We start from the raw sequence: 17,174 nt of genomic DNA on the forward strand, positions 1-17,174 counted from the left end.
TTCTGTTTTGTTGCAACAATCTGATTCATATTTTGTGCCTCCAGAAAACATTGTATGGAGCCAGTGTGATCATTTTCGAAGGCATCATGGCATTTGCTGATAAAGAATTGCTGAAGGTAGGTATCACTACATTAGACTTGGTATTATTGAAGGGGAGATGCAAATTGTCCCAGTTTCCACTGTGGAACGGATGGTCAATGTGCTCCCAACAACACCCAAAGATGTCAGTTTGAGGCCCATCCAAATTGGACCTTAAGCTTCGTTGGTATGAAGCTGGCGGCCTATGATACAGCCGTATCATACGGCCGTTGATCTGGCATCCCGATACAGCTCCCGAGTCGTGACCTTCAGAATTTCGAACCAAATGAGTCTGCCCAGGTGGAAGATGAAGTGAAGGGGACAAGCATGGGTCAAAGGTGACTCATGGTATTTTGGTGGAGACGGGGGGAGAATAATAATCAATTTAGAGTTCTAACATTTATGTTCAAATCCCTCCATGGTAGCACCCCATCGTGATCCTCTGCAGAGGATCCTCTTTAGTCCTCTGAGATCTCCATACTTATCCAGTTTTGGTCTTTTGGGCATGCCTGTTTTTCTGTATTGTGTTTGTGAATTTTAATATGAATAATATTGCTGAAAAAAGAGACCTTTGTTGAAGCTTTCCATCTTGCCCGCATCAGGACAGAGGCAAGAATGCCAAGTTTCAAAGAGAGCAACAATTATACGCTATGAGAAAAGGGTGCTGAACGGTTGGCAATTCACTGCTTGTCGAGAAGCTTCCATGAAGAATGCACCATAAAGAATTTAATCTCGTGAATCGGGCCTGAACCACTTTCTTACCGTGCAAGCTTGACATGGAAATAGGGCAAACTAAAGCTATCCTGCGGAATAATGGCTAATCCAGTCAGACTATTGCTCCATGTGTGTCACACATATTCATGAACGGGCCTAAGACCACCACTGTTGGGCCTGAAAAGTGCCCAGTCTACCTAGAATTGCCCTAGAAGGGTAAGGTATCTCAAAGATTTGAGCAACTGATGAAGTCAGCCACTGCATGCTTTTACTACGCAATTGCTACACTTATGGTATTTTCCATAGGATGCTGCCATCAAGCTAAAAGGTAATTCTACAAATGAGTAATGTGGTATATGAATTCCAGTGCCGATGTGATGCCTACTACTGGCGAATCCTATGAAATAGAACATCCCTTTGACTGTTTGCTACAGGCAGCGTACTGACCATGCTCAACCAACTCATGCTTGCAAAACTCAGAACATACTTTCTAATATTAGATGTGACTAGGTGATTGGGAAGCACCTGCTGAACACTCATGAGAGTGCTAATAATTACACTAATAACCAATTTAAGATTATCAGCCAGGCTCCCATTGTGGTTCACCACCACACACTAACAGCTACATATATTCATGTGCAGGAACCTGTCCTCTGCAGGCAAAAGGAATATGTCCAGGTAGTGTGTCATTTTTGAATTAAACAAAAGCCACTGGGGCAATAGTTCCCTGGTGCATTCGCCATGACAATGTCTCAACCAATCAACACCCTTTTTTCATTGTTGTATAAATTGTTGTTCCCTTTGAAATTTGGCATTCTATCATCTGTCCTGATAAGTGCAAAGGGTATCTCTTTTTACAGCAGTACTCAAATTGTGTTGTACCAAGTGACTAATTGTAATAATATAAATAATGTGTTCATCTATCTTGCCTTTATTAGCTTCTTTAATGGTGATTGCATGTCGATTGTATTTGACTATATGAAATACTAGCTGCAGTATCAGTTAGCTACAAATTCTACAAGCTATAATGTGTACCTCAACCAGAAAAATATGCACCTTTGTTGGCTCTGGATGATTGTAGAATTCTGCAACTCTTCTCCACCATGCTTCAGAATTTCTCAGGAAGAAACAAATGCACCACCAAATCAGCACTGCCCATGAATCCGGCAAAACCTCCATGCCTCTTGCTATGATCTACTCTCACATTTTGTCCGATTTGAAACTGAAGCCTTGCTTAAGTCAATAGTTGAGTTGCCTGTACTGGAACCAATAAGGAAATAGATATAAACACGAGCTCAATTTTTAATATACTACCAGCGATACACTATTCAAGTCAAGCAGCGTTTAGAGAGCAGAGCGAATAATAGGGCCAATGCAGTTGGGAGAATGAAGGGGAGGAAAGAGAGAAAGAGAGAGACAACAATGAGCGTAGAGAAAAAGTGGAGCAGAGAGAAGAAAAACAGATTGGCGATGGAGAAGAGAAGGGTGCCTGATAGATGGAGCATGGGGAGAATAGGGACGGAGAGAGGAATGGATAAAGTGTTACAGGGAAGAGAGAGGTGAAGAAAAAGTCAACAGTAAGAGGTTAGACCTGGAGGGAGAACAGAGAATGATGAGGGGTATTAGGGAGAGGGGAACAATAATTGGGAGAAAAGGGCAGGGAAGATACTTCAGCGAAGGTTGGGTAGCAAATCAATGCAGCGAGAGGAAACAATCCTCAACTTGCACCTCCCCTTGTTCATTTTAATTAATCAGTTACCTTTTGTGACTTGTTAAGCCAAAGATTTTCAGCAGTCGGGGGCTGATAGGATTTCAGAACCAACAATAACCTAGCTTAAGAATACAATGTTAATGCACATCACAAATGAATTCCAAATGATCTCTCAGATATTGGGGAATAACTGTGCTATAGAGCCACCCAGTGGCTTCTGTGTGGAAATATATCCTGATTTACAAAGACAGTCAGTATTCCACAGCAGGTGCTATTTTGGAATCTAACATATTTGGTGTTATCAACATTGTACCACGATGATAGTCAAGAAGGAGTCTGGAAAGGAGGGTCAAAAAAAGGTTTATTTTCAACCCTTGCTTTCAGAAAAGTATATACAAGTAACAGTCCAAGTCCCACCTGGGACTATTCTGGAAACCCGGCGCCGACCTGGGCCGGGTTTTATCCTGTGGACCAACAGGCCAGCTGGTGGGCCTCCGCTCCTCAGCTGGGGAGCTCGTACTCCACGAAACAGCGAGGGGGAGATTAATCGGGTTGTCCCCGTGGGGTTATAACAACCACCTGCAGACATAATGGGCATTGCAAATCAATGTGGTACACTTAAAAGTAGATAATTTCATTAGAATCAGTGACATAATTGTTTTCAGGTTTTGTGTTCCCCTGTCTATCTATTTAATATATAATGGAAGTTTATATTTTTAATATCCATATATATGGGGCGAAATTCTCCGTTATCGGCGGAAACTCCGCCGATCGGCGCAAAAAACGGCGCAAATCCCACTTGCGTCACGTCATAAAAATGGGCCGATAGTCTGCGGCCCAAAATGGGCTAGCAGCGACGTAACGGGATCCGCGCTTGCGCAGTGGTTCACGCCGTGCAGCGTCATACGCGCTGCACGGCGTGACGGCTCATAAGGCCGCGCAGCTCCCCCCCACCCGACCGGAACAGCCGACCGCAACACCCGACTTGATGGCTGGCCGTCGCTCAGCCCCGAGGTTCGAGTCACGCGATGTGGAGGCGCTCCTGGATGCGGTGGAGCAGAGGAGGGACGCCCTGTATCCCGGGCACGGCCGCAGAGTTGCCCCACGCCACAGCCGGCGTCTGTGGAGGGAGGTGGCAGAGGCCGTCACCGCTGTGGCCCTAACACCACGGACAGGCACCCAGTGCCACAAGAAGGTGAACGACCTCGTCAGAGCAGGCAGGGTGAGCGTCCCCCATATCCCCCATATCCCCCATATCCCCCCTCCCCATATCCCCCATATCCCCCCTCCCCATATCCCCCCCTCCCCCATATCCCCCATATCCCCCCTCCCCCATATTCCCCCCTCCCCCATATCCCCCCTCCCCCATATCCCCCATCCCCCATATCCCCCATATCCCCCCTCCCCCATATCCCCCCTCCCCCATATCCCCCATATCCCCCATATCCCCCCTCCCCCATATCCCCCATATTCCCCCTCCCCCATATCCCCCCTCCCCCATATCCCCCATATCCCCCCTCCCCCATATTCCCCATATCCCCCCTCCCCCATATCCCCTCTCCCACATATCCCCCCTCCCCCATATCCCCCATATCCCCCCTCCCCCATAACCCCCATATCCCCCCTCCCCCATATCCCCCCCTCCCCCATATCCCCCATATCCCCCCTCCCCCATATCCCCCATATCCCCCCTCCACCATATCCCCCATATTCCCCCCTCCCCCATATCCCCCCCTCCCCCATATCCCCCATATCCCCCCTCCCCCATATCCCCCATATCCCCCCTCCCCCATATCCCCCCCTCCCCCATATCCCCCATATCCCCCCTCCCCCATATCCCCCATATCCCCCTCCCCCATATCCCCCATATCCCCCCTCCCCCATATCCCCCCCTCCCCCATATCCCCCATATCCCCAAGTGAATCCAGCCCTAACCTTAACCTCTGCAATGCACGCGCAACCGATGGCGTGCATTCATATACCTGCCTAACACTGTTGCCTTTTACCCCTGCCACCCCCCCCCCCCAGGAGAAGCGCGCACACAACAATAGGGAGCATGTGAGGACTGGAGGAGGGCCCGCTGATGAGAGGCCACTGACCGTACACGAGGAAAGGGCCCTGGAACTGGCTGGCGGACCTGAGGACCGGGAGGTTGCTGATGCAGAGGTCGGGGCCCCACGAGTAAGTGAGCCACCAACAGCCCGTCCCCATATCCCCCCTCCCCTATATCCCCCTCTCCCGTATCACCTGATCACTGCCTGATGTCTAACCATGCATGCTTCATTGTGTATCGCAGGACCAAACGTCCAGGCACCCATCCCCGCAGATGCAGACCGCCCGCAGGATGCCCCTCGGAGACCACGGGAGACGGAGAGACCCGCACCCTCCAGCATGCGACGCCCGCAGGATGCCCCTCGGAGACCACGGGAGACGGAGAGACCCGAACCCTCCAGCATGCGACGCCCGCAGGATGCCCCTCGGAGACCACGGGAGACGGAGAGACCCGAACCCTCCAGCATGCGACGCCCGCAGGATGCCCCTCGGAGACCACGGGAGACGGAGAGACCTGGAGCAACAGGGAGACGACACCCCCGTCACGTGCGGGAGCGACCACCCAGCGATGAGGGGGGCAGCCACAGGCCCCCGTCACATCCGAGCCAGGACACCACTACCCAGGACACCACTATCCAGGACACCCCTACCCGGGACACCACTACCCGGGACACCACTACCCGGGACACCACTACCCAGGACACCCCTACCCGGGAAGACGAAATACCGGACAGTGACTCAGAGTGGATGGGTGGAGACGAACCCCCACCCCAAAGTGCCATGGACTCAGAGTGGGACGAAGAGCACGACACAACGCCACTGCTGTCACCAACACCCTCCACCATCGCAGAAACACTCACCACGGTTGGGCACTTTAGTGATGAGGCGTCTGGTACACTCACTGGTGCGCACAACACAGCCGTCCCGGTACAGCAGGTGGAGGTAGGAGCAGCAGAGGGACCGGGCGGTCGGAGGGCAGCCCAGGCCAAGCGAACATCTGCCGCCCAGATGGATCCCGGGTTCCTGCAGTTACCACACCCACACATAGATCCGATGCAACCACCGACACGGAGACGAGCGAATAGGGTGACGGGTGGCTTGCGGCGGCTGCGGTCGCAGGTGGAGGAGTCCACCCGCGTCCAGGAGCTGGGAGTGGTCCCGGTCATGCGTGCCACCCAGGCTGACACCGCATGGGTGGCGTCCGCGGTGGAGGCAATGGGTGCGACGGTGGCAGACATGGGGAACGGTTTGCGAGGCCTGGGGCCTTCCGTGCAGGCGGCGTCTGTGGCCCAGGAAATGGCTGCCCTCTCACAGGAGGCCATGAGCCAGTGCCAGCGCCAGATGGCAGAGGCGCTCAACGCCATAGCCCAGTCTCAGCAGGCCATGGCCCAGTCTCAGCAGGCCATAGCCCAGTCTCTGCAGGCCATGGCCCAGTCTCTGCAGGCCATGGCCCAGTCTCAGCAGGCCATCGCTGAGGGCATCGGCGCCAGTGGCCATGTGCGAGCTGGCGTCGCACTGTCGCAGACAGGGTTCGACAACCCCCTGGGCTCCATGGCTGCAAACCTGCAGACCCCTGTCGATACCAGCACGGGCCTCCAGGACTGGCAGCGCCAGATGTCGGGGGCGCGTCGGATGGCCAGTCCGTTCGCATCCCCCACCCATGTAGAGGCCTGGGGGCCATCGGGCACCCCGAGGGAGGAGGAGGTGGTGTGGTCCGTCCCGGCTCCCTCTGTAGGGGAGGTCCCGGTACACCGCGACACCTCGGACTCCCCCCCTTCCGTCCCAGGTGCATCGGGTGGGCAACGGGCAGGACAGGCTGGCAGCTCGCCATCCCAGTCGCCCGGGCCGCAGCCTGGCCCATCTAGGCCAGGACGCCCCAGGAAACGGCCGCCAAAGGGATCCAGTGTCAGAGGGCAGGAATCACAGGAGTCCACCTCCAGTTCTGCTGTACCGTCTGGGGAACCACGTAGACGTAGTCAAAGGGCCCGTAAGGCCAAACAATTAGACACTGAGTAAGTTGGCACGGGTGCAGGGCACAGATGAGTTTTAGGCGCTAGGGCACGTGCATGAACTCCTTTGGTTATTAAAGTCATTGTTACACCTACCGAAGCTGCCTTTGTGCTCTGTCCAAAGTGTGCGGGGGTGTCATGTACGTTGAGCGCAAGTGTGTGTGTGAGGGGTGGTCTTACCTCAGCCCCAGGTGAGTCTGCCCCCTTCCCCCTGGGCCGCCATCAACATCCCCTGGGCAGAGGACGGGACCGTGCGCTGCAGTGTCACAACCGCATGCAGGGATGGTCCGGGTGGATGGTGGTACTGTGGCCATGGGTCAGACATAGTCCAACGATGTAGAGCCAGGAGCTCATCGGAGGCGGGTTGTCATCATTCTCCATGGCCTGCGATAGACACGCGTCCACCCGCAACTGGGTGAGCCCGGCCCGTTGTGCCGCCGGTGGATCGGCAATTGGGAGTGGGGGGGTGGTGTGCATGCGGGTGGGGTGTGTGGGGTTGGGGAGGGGGGTGAGGGTGCTGGGTGGGTGGATGGGTGGGGGGTGTGGGTGGTCGGCTGTTGTCATGGTGTGCGGTCTGTGGCCATACTACCCGATTCCCACGCCCATCTAGTCAGTGAAGCGAGCGTCTATCAGTCTGTCCCGTGCCCGCTGGGCCAGCCGGTAACGGTGGACAGCCACCCGTCTGTGTCTACCCCGTCTGCCCTGACCATTGCCCCCATCCCCCTCATCTGGGGAGGACTGGGCCTCTTCCTGCTGCTCCTCCACTCCGCCCTCCTCTGCCTGCAGCACATCGCCCCTCTGCTGGGCTATGTTGTGCAGGACGCAGCACACCACAATGATGCGGCCGACCCTATCTGACCGATACTGGAGGGCGCCCCCAGAGAGGTCCAGGCACCTGAAACGCATCTTCAGCACGCCAAAGCACCTCTCGATCACTCCCCTTGTCGCTACATGGGCATCATTGTAGCGGTTCTCCGCCTCATTGCGTGGCCTCCGTATAGGCGTCATCAGCCACGATCGCAATGGGTAGCCCCTGTCGCCCAGCAACCAGCCCCTCAGCCGGGGATGGCGTCCCTCGTACATGCCGGGGATGGATGACCACGACAACACGAATGAGTCGTGTACACTGCCTGGGTGACGGGCGCAGACGTGCAGGATCATCATGCGGTGGTCGCAGACCACCTGTACGTTCATCGAATAGGTCCCCTTCCTATTAGTGAACACGGCCCTGTTATCTGCAGGTGGCCGCACGGCGACGTGCATCCCATCGATCGCGCCCTGGACCATGGGGAACCCGGCAACGGCAGAGAAGCCCACGGCCCGGGCATCTTGGCTGGCCCGGTCCACGGGGAAGCGGATGTAGCGGTGCGCCATGGCATAAAGGGCATCTGTCACTGCCCGGATGCACCGATGCACCGATGTCTGCGATATGCCGGACAGGTCCCCACTCGGTGCCTGGAATGACCCCGTTGCATAAAAGTTCAGGGCCACCGTAACCTTGACGGACACGGGGAGAGGGTGTCCCCCGCCAGTGCCACGCGGTGACAGGTGTGCCAGCAGGTGGCAGATGTGTGCCACGGTTTCCCGGCTCATCCGGAGTCTCCTCCTGCATTCCCGGTCCGTGAGGTCCTGGTATGACTGCCGGGGCCGGTACACACGGGGCGCCCTCGGGTGCCTCCGTTGCCGTGGGGCCGCGACGTCCTCCTCCCCCTCCTCGTCCTGTCGGTCAGGTGTCCCTGCAGCCTGGGCGGCTGCCGCCTGCCCCTCTGCGGCAGCCTGCGCCGCCTCTCTGGCACGCTCCTCCTCCTCCTCCTCCTCATCCAGGGCAACATAGACATTAGCGGCTGCCACCACGGCGGCCAACATCGCTGGATGGTCTGAAAACATGACGGCCTGGTGGGGGGGAGGGGAACGACGACATGTCATCATTGCCCATATCCCCTCCTCCCCCCAGCCAGGTGGCATGGACCGCATGGGTCCAACTGTTGGAGGCTGGCACCTGGCCAGGTGGACCAACTCATTTGCCCTCCCATCACCCACCCCGGCACGGACCCCCCCCCCCCCCCCCAACCTCCACCCCGGCACGGACCCCCTCCCCAACACCCACCCCAGCACGGACCCCCCCCCAACCTCCACCCCGGCACGGACCCCCCCCCCAACCTCCACCCCGGCACGGACCCCCTCCCCAACCCCCAACCTCCACCCCAGCACGGACCCCCCCCCAACCTCCACCCCGGCACGGATCCCCTCCACAACCCCCAACCTGCACCCCGGCACGGACCCCCTCCCCAACCTCCACCCCGGCACGGACCCCCTCCCCAACACCCACCCCAGCACGGACCCCCCCCCAACCTCCACCCCGGCACGGACCCCCCCCCAACCTCCACCCCGGCACGGACCCCCTCCCCAACCCCCAACCTCCACCCCAGCACGGACCCCCCCCCAACCTCCACCCCGGCACGGATCCCCTCCACAACCCCCAACCTCCACCCCGGCACGGACCCCCTCCCCAACCTCCACCCCGGCACGGACCCCCTCCCCAACCTCCACCCCGGCACGGACCCCCTCCACAACCCCCAACCTCCACCCCGGCACGGACCCCCTCCCCAACCTCCACCCCGGCACGGACCCCCTCCCCAACCTCCACCCCGGCACGGACCCCCTCCCCAACCTCCACCCCGGCACGGACCCCCTCCCCAACCCCCAACCTCCACCCCAGCACGGACCCCCCCCCAACCCCCAACCTCCACCCCGGCACGGACCCCCTCCCCAACCCCCAACCTCCACCCCAGCACGGACCCCCCCCCAACCTCCACCCCGGCACGGATCCCCTCCACAACCCCCAACCTCCACCCCGGCACGGACCCCCTCCCCAACCTCCACCCCGGCACGGACCCCCTCCCCAACCTCCACCCCGGCACGGACCCCCTCCCCAACCTCCACCCCGGCACGGACCCCCTCCCCAACCCCCAACCTCCACCCCGGCACGGACCCCCTCCCCAACCTCCACCCCGGCACGGACCCCCTCCCCAACCTCCACCCTGGCACGGACCCCCTCCCCAACCCCCAACCTCCACCCCAGCACGGACCCCCTCCCCAACCCCCAACCTCCACCCCGGCACGGACCCCCTCCCCAACCCCCAACCTCCACCCCAGCACGGACCCCCCCCCCAACCTCCACCCCGGCACGGACCCCCTCCACAACCCCCAACCTCCACCCCGGCACGGAACCCCCCCCAACCTCCACCCCAGCACGGACCCCCCCCCAACCTCCACCCCGGCACGGACCCCCTCCCCAACCTCGACCCCGGCACGGACCCCCTCCCCAACCTCCACCCCGGCACGGACCCCCTCCCCAACCTCCACCCCGGCACGGACCCCCTCCACAACCCCCAACCTCCACCCCGGCACGGACCCCCTCCCGGCACTCCCCCGGAGCCCAGCCTACTCTAACCATCCCCCCCCCGCCGCACACACACACAAGCCGAGACACACCTTTCCTCAGGCAATCAGTCTGCCGCCACGCCATTTCCTGCCCAGAGCCAACCCCCCAGGCCGTCACTCACCTCCTCGCTGGTCGGCGTGAGCCTGGAGCACCGGGTCACGCCGATGAAAAGGAGGTTTGATTGACGTCGACGTGAACGGTCATCACGTCGACGGGACTTCGGCCCATCCGGAAGGGAGAATATCGGCAGGCCGAAAATCGGCTGCCTTGCGCAGACCCGTGACATTCTCCGCGGCAGCGGCGCCATTAACGCCCCGCCGACTTTTCTTCCTTCGGAGACTTCGGCGGGGGCGGGGGCGGGATTCACGGCGGCCAACGGCCATTCTCCGACCCGGCGGGGGGTCGGAGAATGACGCCCATGGTGCTTGACCATAGAATTTAATAGTAATGTGTGTGTGGTGCCAAGGTCAGTGCCCTCGGACTCCAGTGTGAATCGGACAATAGGATCCTGGAGATTACAGCAGAGAAGCAAACCTCCACAAGTCCGGTAGTGGTGACAGACCTCAGGGTGTGGGGACAATGGCCGCAGCACCTGAGGCTGGAGGGGGCCTCGGTTTGGGCTCCGATTTGTGGAAATCACAGGTTTGTTCCGGGGAGGGGCCAGCCGCTGGGTTCCGGGTGTGGTGACAGGTGGGGATTGAGCAGTTTGGGGACCTGTTTGTGGGGGGCAGCTTTTCGAGCTTGGAGGGATTTGTAGAGGAGTATGAACTGCCCAGCGGGAATTGGTTCCGGTACTTATGGATTCGGGAATATGTGAGGAAACAGGTGCTGTCTGTTCCTGACCTGTTGCCCCAGGGTTACAGGACAAAGTGGTGTCGAAAGCCGGGGTTGGTGAGGCCAGAGTGTCAGAAATTTACAAAGAATTAATGGAATGGGAAGGCTCCCCGAAAGGAGAAGTTAAGCGGAAGTGTGAGGAAGAACTGGGGAGGGTGCTGGAGGCTGGGTTATGGGAAGAGGCTCCAAGAAGGGTGAATGCATCTTCTTTGTGCGCTAGGCTTAGCCTCATTCAATTTAAAGTAGTTCACAGGGCGTATATGACGGTGGTCAGAATGAGCAGGTTTTGAGGGGGTGGAGGGTAGGTATGGGCGGTGCGCGGGGCCCGCGAACCATGTCCATATGTTTTCGGCCTGTCCGAAGCTGGAGAGGATCTGGCGGGGGTTTGCCGACATGATGTCTTAGGTGCTGAGGGTGAAGGTGGTCCCGAGTCCAGAAGTGGCGATTTCTGGAGTGTCGGAAGACCCGGGAGTCCAGGGTGTGATAGAGGCTGACGTTTCGGTCTTTCATAGCCCGGAAACGAATATTGTTGGAATGGAGGGACTCGGGGCCGCCGGGCCTGGGGGTGTGGGTCGAGACCTCGCGGAATTTCTCTGATTGGAGAAAATCAAGTTCACCTTGAAAAGTGTCTGTGAAGGGGTTTGCCCGGAGATGGAAACCGTTCATTGATTTCTTCCAGGATAGTTAAGTCAGCAGGGGGTGGGAGGGGCAAGGGGGGGGGGGGGGGGCGGGGACTTTGGGGTTAAAAAAAAAAGGAGGCTGAGTGGGTGGCGGGGAACAGCAGAGAGGGCGGGGCGCTGCGATGTTGGTTATTTATTTGTTATAAGATTTCCTGTTTGTTCACTTTTTGGTTTTGGTTGTGTTTGATGTGTGCGTGTACATTTATATAAATGGCATAATAAAAGCATTTATTAAAAAAGTGTAGGGAAGCAAACCATTTGACCCATTACATTTGTACTGGTTCTAGCTCGACAACTGTAAATATCTTCTACGATCCTATTTCCCTGCCCTTGGCTTCTATCTTTTTCAAATATCCTTTCAAACGATGTGAGAGTTCTGCCTCAGAATTCCATATAAGGTATTCCATGTGTTAATAACCATTCATATTAATTAATTATTCCTAACACCCGACATGATTGTCTTCTGTGTAATAATTTTCAGTATATGCCTCCCTGTTAATGAATTCCAATCCACCTGGTAACAACCTTTCTGTGTTCAAAACATACTGCAATTAGAAAATCTCTATCGGATCCTATTTAACCTCTTTTGAAGTGTGACAAAGCTTAATGAGTATGGTTTTTATTAAGCTGGTGCTGGGTTCTTTGGGAGAAACAAAGTATATCACTCCTAAATGCAACAGTCTTAAGATGGTGGCATCGCAGCCTCGAATTTAAAATGGCTCAGGCATTTTAACGCATTGTTGCTTATGAACAAAGAAAAGTGCAGCACAGGAACAGGCCCTTCGGCCCTCCAAGCCTACGCCGACCATGCTGCCCGTCTAAACTAAAATCTTCTAGACTTCCTGGGTCTGTACCCCTCTATTCCCATCCTATTCATGTATTTGTCAAGATGCCCCTTAAATGTCACTATCGTCTCTGCATCCACCACCTCCTCTGGCAGCGAGTTCCAGGCACCCACTACTCTCTGTGTAAAAAAAACTTGCCTCGTACATCTCCTCTAAACCTTGCCCACGCACATTAAACCTATGCCCCCTAGTAATTAACCCCTCTACCCTGGGAAAAAGCCTCTGACTATCCACTCTGTCTATGCCCCTCATAATTTTTTACACCTCTATCAGGTTGCCCCTCAACCTCCGTCGTTCCAGTGAGAACAAACCAAGTTTATTCAACCTCTCCTCATAGATACTCCCCTCCATACCAGGCAACATCCTTGTAAAACTCTTCTGCGCCCTCTCTAAAGCCTCCACATCCTTCTGGTAGTGTGGCGACCAGAGTTGAATACTATACTCCAAGTGTGGCCTAACTAAGGTTCTATACAGATGCAACATGACTTGCCAATTCTTATACTTAATGCCCCGGCCAATGAAGGCAAGCATGCCGTATGCCTTTTTGACTACCTTCTCCACCTGTGTGCCCCTTTCAGTGACCTGTGGACCCGTACACTAAGATCTCTCTGACTGTCAATACTCTTGAGGGTTCTACCATTCACTATATATTCCCTACCTGCATTAGACCTTCCAAAATGCATTACCTCACATTTGTCCGGATTAAACACCATCTGCCATCTCTCCCCCCAAGTCTCCAAACGATCTAAATCCTGCTGTATCCTCTGACCGTCCTCATCGCTATCCGCAATTCCACTAACCTTTGTGTCATCTGCAAACTTACTAATCAGACCAGTTACATTTTCCTCCAACTCATTTATATATACTACGAACAGCAAAGGTCCCAGCACTGATCCCTGCAGAACACCACTAGTCACAGCCCTCCAATCAGAAAAGCATCCTTCCATTGCTACTCTCTGCCTTCTGTGACCTAGCCAGTTCTATATCCATCTTGCCAGCTCACCCCTGATCCCGTGTGACTTCACCTTTTGTACAAGTCTGCCATGAGGGACCTTGTCAAAGGCCTTACTGAAGTCCATATAGACAATATCGACTGCTCTACCTGCATCAATCATCTTTGTGACCTCTTCGAAAAATTCTATCAAGTTAGTGAGACACGGCCTCCCCTTCACAAAACCGTGCTGCTTCTCGCTAATACGTCCAATTGCTTCCAAATGGGAGTAGATCCTGTATCGAAGAATGCTCTCCAGTAATTTTCCTATCACTGACGTAAGGCTCACCGGCCTGTAGTTCCCTGGATTATCCTTGCTACCCTTCTTAAACAAAGGAACACCATTGGCTATTCTCCAGTCCTCCGGGACATCATCTGAAGACAGTGAGGATCCAAAGATTTCTGTCAAGGCCTCAGCAATTTCCTCTCTAGCCTCCTTCAGTATTCTGGGGTAGATCCCATCAGGCCCTGGGGACTTAGCCACCGTAATATTTTCAAGACACCCAACACCTCGTCGTTTTGGATCTCAATGTGACCCAGGCTATCTACACACCCTTATCCAGACTCAACATCCACCAATCCCTTCTCTTTGGTGAATATTGATGCAAAGTATTCAATTAGCACCTCGCCCATTTCCTCTGGCTCCACACATAGATTCCCTTGCCTGTCCTTCAGTGGGCCAACCCTTTCCCTGGCTACCCTCTTGCTTTTTATGTACGTGTAAAAAGCCTCGGGATTTTCCTTAACCCTATTTGTCAATGACTTTTCGTGACCCCTTTTAGCCCTCCTGACGCCTTGCTTAAGCTCCTTCCTACTTTCCTTGCATTCCACACAGGCTTCGTCTGTTCCCAGCCTTCTAGCCCTGATAAATGCCTCCTTTTTCTTTTTGACGAGGCCTACAATATCTCTCGTTATCCAAGGTTCCCTAAATTTGCCAAATTTATCCTTCTTCCGCACAAGAACATGCCGGCCCTGAATTCCTTTCAACTGACACTTGAAAGCCTCCCACATGTCAGATGTTGATTTACCCTCAAACATCCGCCCCCAATCTAGGTTCTTCAGTTCCCGCCTAATATTGTTATAATTAGCCTTCCTCCAATTTAGCACATTCACCCTAGGACCACTCTTATCCTTGTCCACCAACACTTTAAAACTTACTGAATTGTGGTCACTGTTCCCAAAATGCTCCCCTACTGAAACTTCTGCCACCTGGCCGGGCTCATTCCCCAATACCAGGTCCAGTACAGCCCCTTCCCTAGTTGGACTGTCTACATATTGTTTTAAGATGCCCTCCTGGGTGCTCCTTACAAACTCTGCCCCTAGCACTAAGTGAGTCCCAGTCAATATTGGGGAAGTTGAAGTCTCCCATCACAACAACCTTGTTGCTTTTACTCCTTTCCAAAATCTGTCTACCTATCTGCTCCTCTATCTCCCACTGGCTGCTGGGAGGCCTGTAGTAAACCCCAACATTGTGACTGCACCCTTCTTATTCCTGATCTCTACCCATATAGCCTCATTGCCCTCTGAGGTGTCCTCCCGAAGTACAGCTGTGATATTCTCCCTAACCAGTAGCGCAACTCCGCCACCCCTTTTACATCCCCCTCTATCCCGCCTGAAACATCTAAATCCTGGAACGATTAGCTGCCATCCTGTCTTCCCTCAACCAGGTCTCTGTAATGGCAACATCATCATAGTTCCAAGTACTAATCCAAGCTCTAAGTTCATCTGCCTTACCCATTATACTTCTTGCATTAAAACATATGCACTTCAGGCCACCAGTCCAGTTGTTTGCAGCAACATCTCCCTGTCTGCTCTTCCTGAGAGCCATACTGGCCCTATTCCCTAGTTCTCCCTCAATGTTTTCACCTTCTGACCTATTGCTCCGGTACCCACCCCCCTGCCATACTAGTTTAAACCCACCTGTGTGACACTAGCAAACCTCGCGGCCAGGACATTTATGCCTCTCCAGTTTAGATGCAACCCGTTCTTCTTATTCAGGTCACACCTGCCCCGGAAGAGCTCCCAGTTGTCCAGATAACGGAAATCCTATCTCCTACACCAGCTGTTTAGCCACGTGTTTGGATGCTCTATCTTCCTATTTCTAGCCTCCCTGGCACGTGGCACGGGGAGTAATCCCGAGATTACAACCCTAGAGGTCCTGTCTTTTAACTTACTGCCTAGCTCCCTGAACTCCTGCTGCAGGACCTCATGCCCCTTCCTGCCTATGTCGTTAGTACCAATATGTACAACAACCTCTGCCTGTTTGCCCTCCCCCTTCAGGATGCCCGCTACCCGTTCTGAGACATCCTGGACCCTGGCACGGGAGGCAACATACCACCCTGGAATCTCTTTCATGTCCACAGAAGTGCCTATCTATGTCCCTGACTATAGAGTCCCCTATGACTATTGCTCTTCTGCTCTTTGACCCTCCCTGCTGAACATCAGAGCCAGCCGTGGTGCCACTGCTCTGGCTGCTGCTGTTTTCCCCTGATAGGCTGTTCCTCCCAACAGTATCCAAAGCGGTATACCTGTTCGAGAGGGGGACAGCCACAGGGGATTCCTGCACTGACTGCCTGCCCCTTCTCGTGGTCACCCATCTCTCTGCCTGCACCTTGAGTGTGACCACGTCTCCATAACTGCTATCTATGACGCTTTCTGCCACTTGCATGCTCCTAAGTGCTCCAATTGCTGCTCCAACTGAACCACGCGGTCTGTGAGGAGCTGCCATTGGTTACACTTGCTGCAGATGTAGTCGACTAGAACGCTGGAAGCGTCACAGATCTGCCACATCTCACAGTTGGAGCACTGCAACCCGCTGAGTGACATTTAAGCACTAATTAATTAATTTAAAATAATCACTTGAATTATTGTTAGATTGAGTTACAAATAACTATATGGCCCTGACGCTAGATGATTTTTACTGTCAAATTAAATGCTAAATACCGATCACTGCCCTCAGGTTTAGTTACTCTACTATCTAGTTAATCAATTAGATTTTTTTGCAATATTATTTTTTTTTTCAAATTTAACAGATTCCCAACCAGCCAATCAGGTCACAGCTTTACTGTGATGTCACTTACAGGTTTTTCCCCGCACAATTTGAAAAAGAAATAAGAATCACTTACCTTCAAAGGATGCTGTCTGGTTCTGTCCCTACAGATTAACGGTTACAAGCCAGGAGGAGGGAAACAAAATGGTAGGGAAATGAGTGGTATGATGTTGTGCACTAGCATATAAATATAATGAGAAGCAAAATGCTGCAGATGCTGTAAATCTCAAATAAGACCAGAAGATGCTGGACATACTCAGCAGGTCAAACAACTCTGCAAAGACGGAAACATAGTTAATGTTTTAGGCTGATGCCTTTTCATCAGAAATTCTGATGACATCTCTGGACAGAATGTTCTCATCTTAGTCCCAAATGTTTGGTGAGGTGGCCCTCTAGTGACAGGTGCATTGTCAGCCACTGCTCCATGTGGAAGAAGGTCTCGTTCTAGGAGGCTGCAGGTGTCTACAGCGACCTGTTTTTGAGAGCCTGAGCTTCCTGAGGCACGTCCACTCAGATGTGGAGAGAGCTGATCCTTTGCCTGTATAGCCTACCTGCTGGGGGTATTGCCTCCTTCCATGGGTCTCTGTATCCAGCCCATCTGCCCTGTTTAAGGGGGGGGGGGGGATCATGCTGCTGAGGAGAATGCAGCTGGTGTTGCTCTGGCTGCTGGAGCAATGGGTGATGATCTGGTCCCTCCACTTGACCTTTAGCAGAGGTGAAAGTGGAGATACAAAATCTGCTCCCATGCCGTGCTGAAGACTGGTAG

The 17,174-nt window shown here is 54.5% G+C and overlaps 1 protein-coding gene across 5 annotated transcripts in view; it reads left to right on the top strand.

Moving 5' to 3' along the window:
* The window catches only part of LOC140428432 (uridine-cytidine kinase-like 1), a 163,304-nt gene that overhangs the window by 57,805 nt on the left and 88,325 nt on the right, over positions 1-17,174 (top strand). For all 5 annotated transcript variants that reach the window (XM_072514877.1, XM_072514873.1, XM_072514875.1 and 2 more), the window contains exon 5: positions 45-116. In XM_072514877.1, coding sequence (XP_072370978.1) covers positions 45-116 — 72 coding nt within the window. The remainder of the gene's footprint in view (positions 1-44; positions 117-17,174) is intronic.

Source organism: Scyliorhinus torazame, chromosome 8, assembly GCF_047496885.1.
Source record: "Scyliorhinus torazame isolate Kashiwa2021f chromosome 8, sScyTor2.1, whole genome shotgun sequence".
Taxonomy (NCBI): Eukaryota; Metazoa; Chordata; class Chondrichthyes; order Carcharhiniformes; family Scyliorhinidae; genus Scyliorhinus; species Scyliorhinus torazame.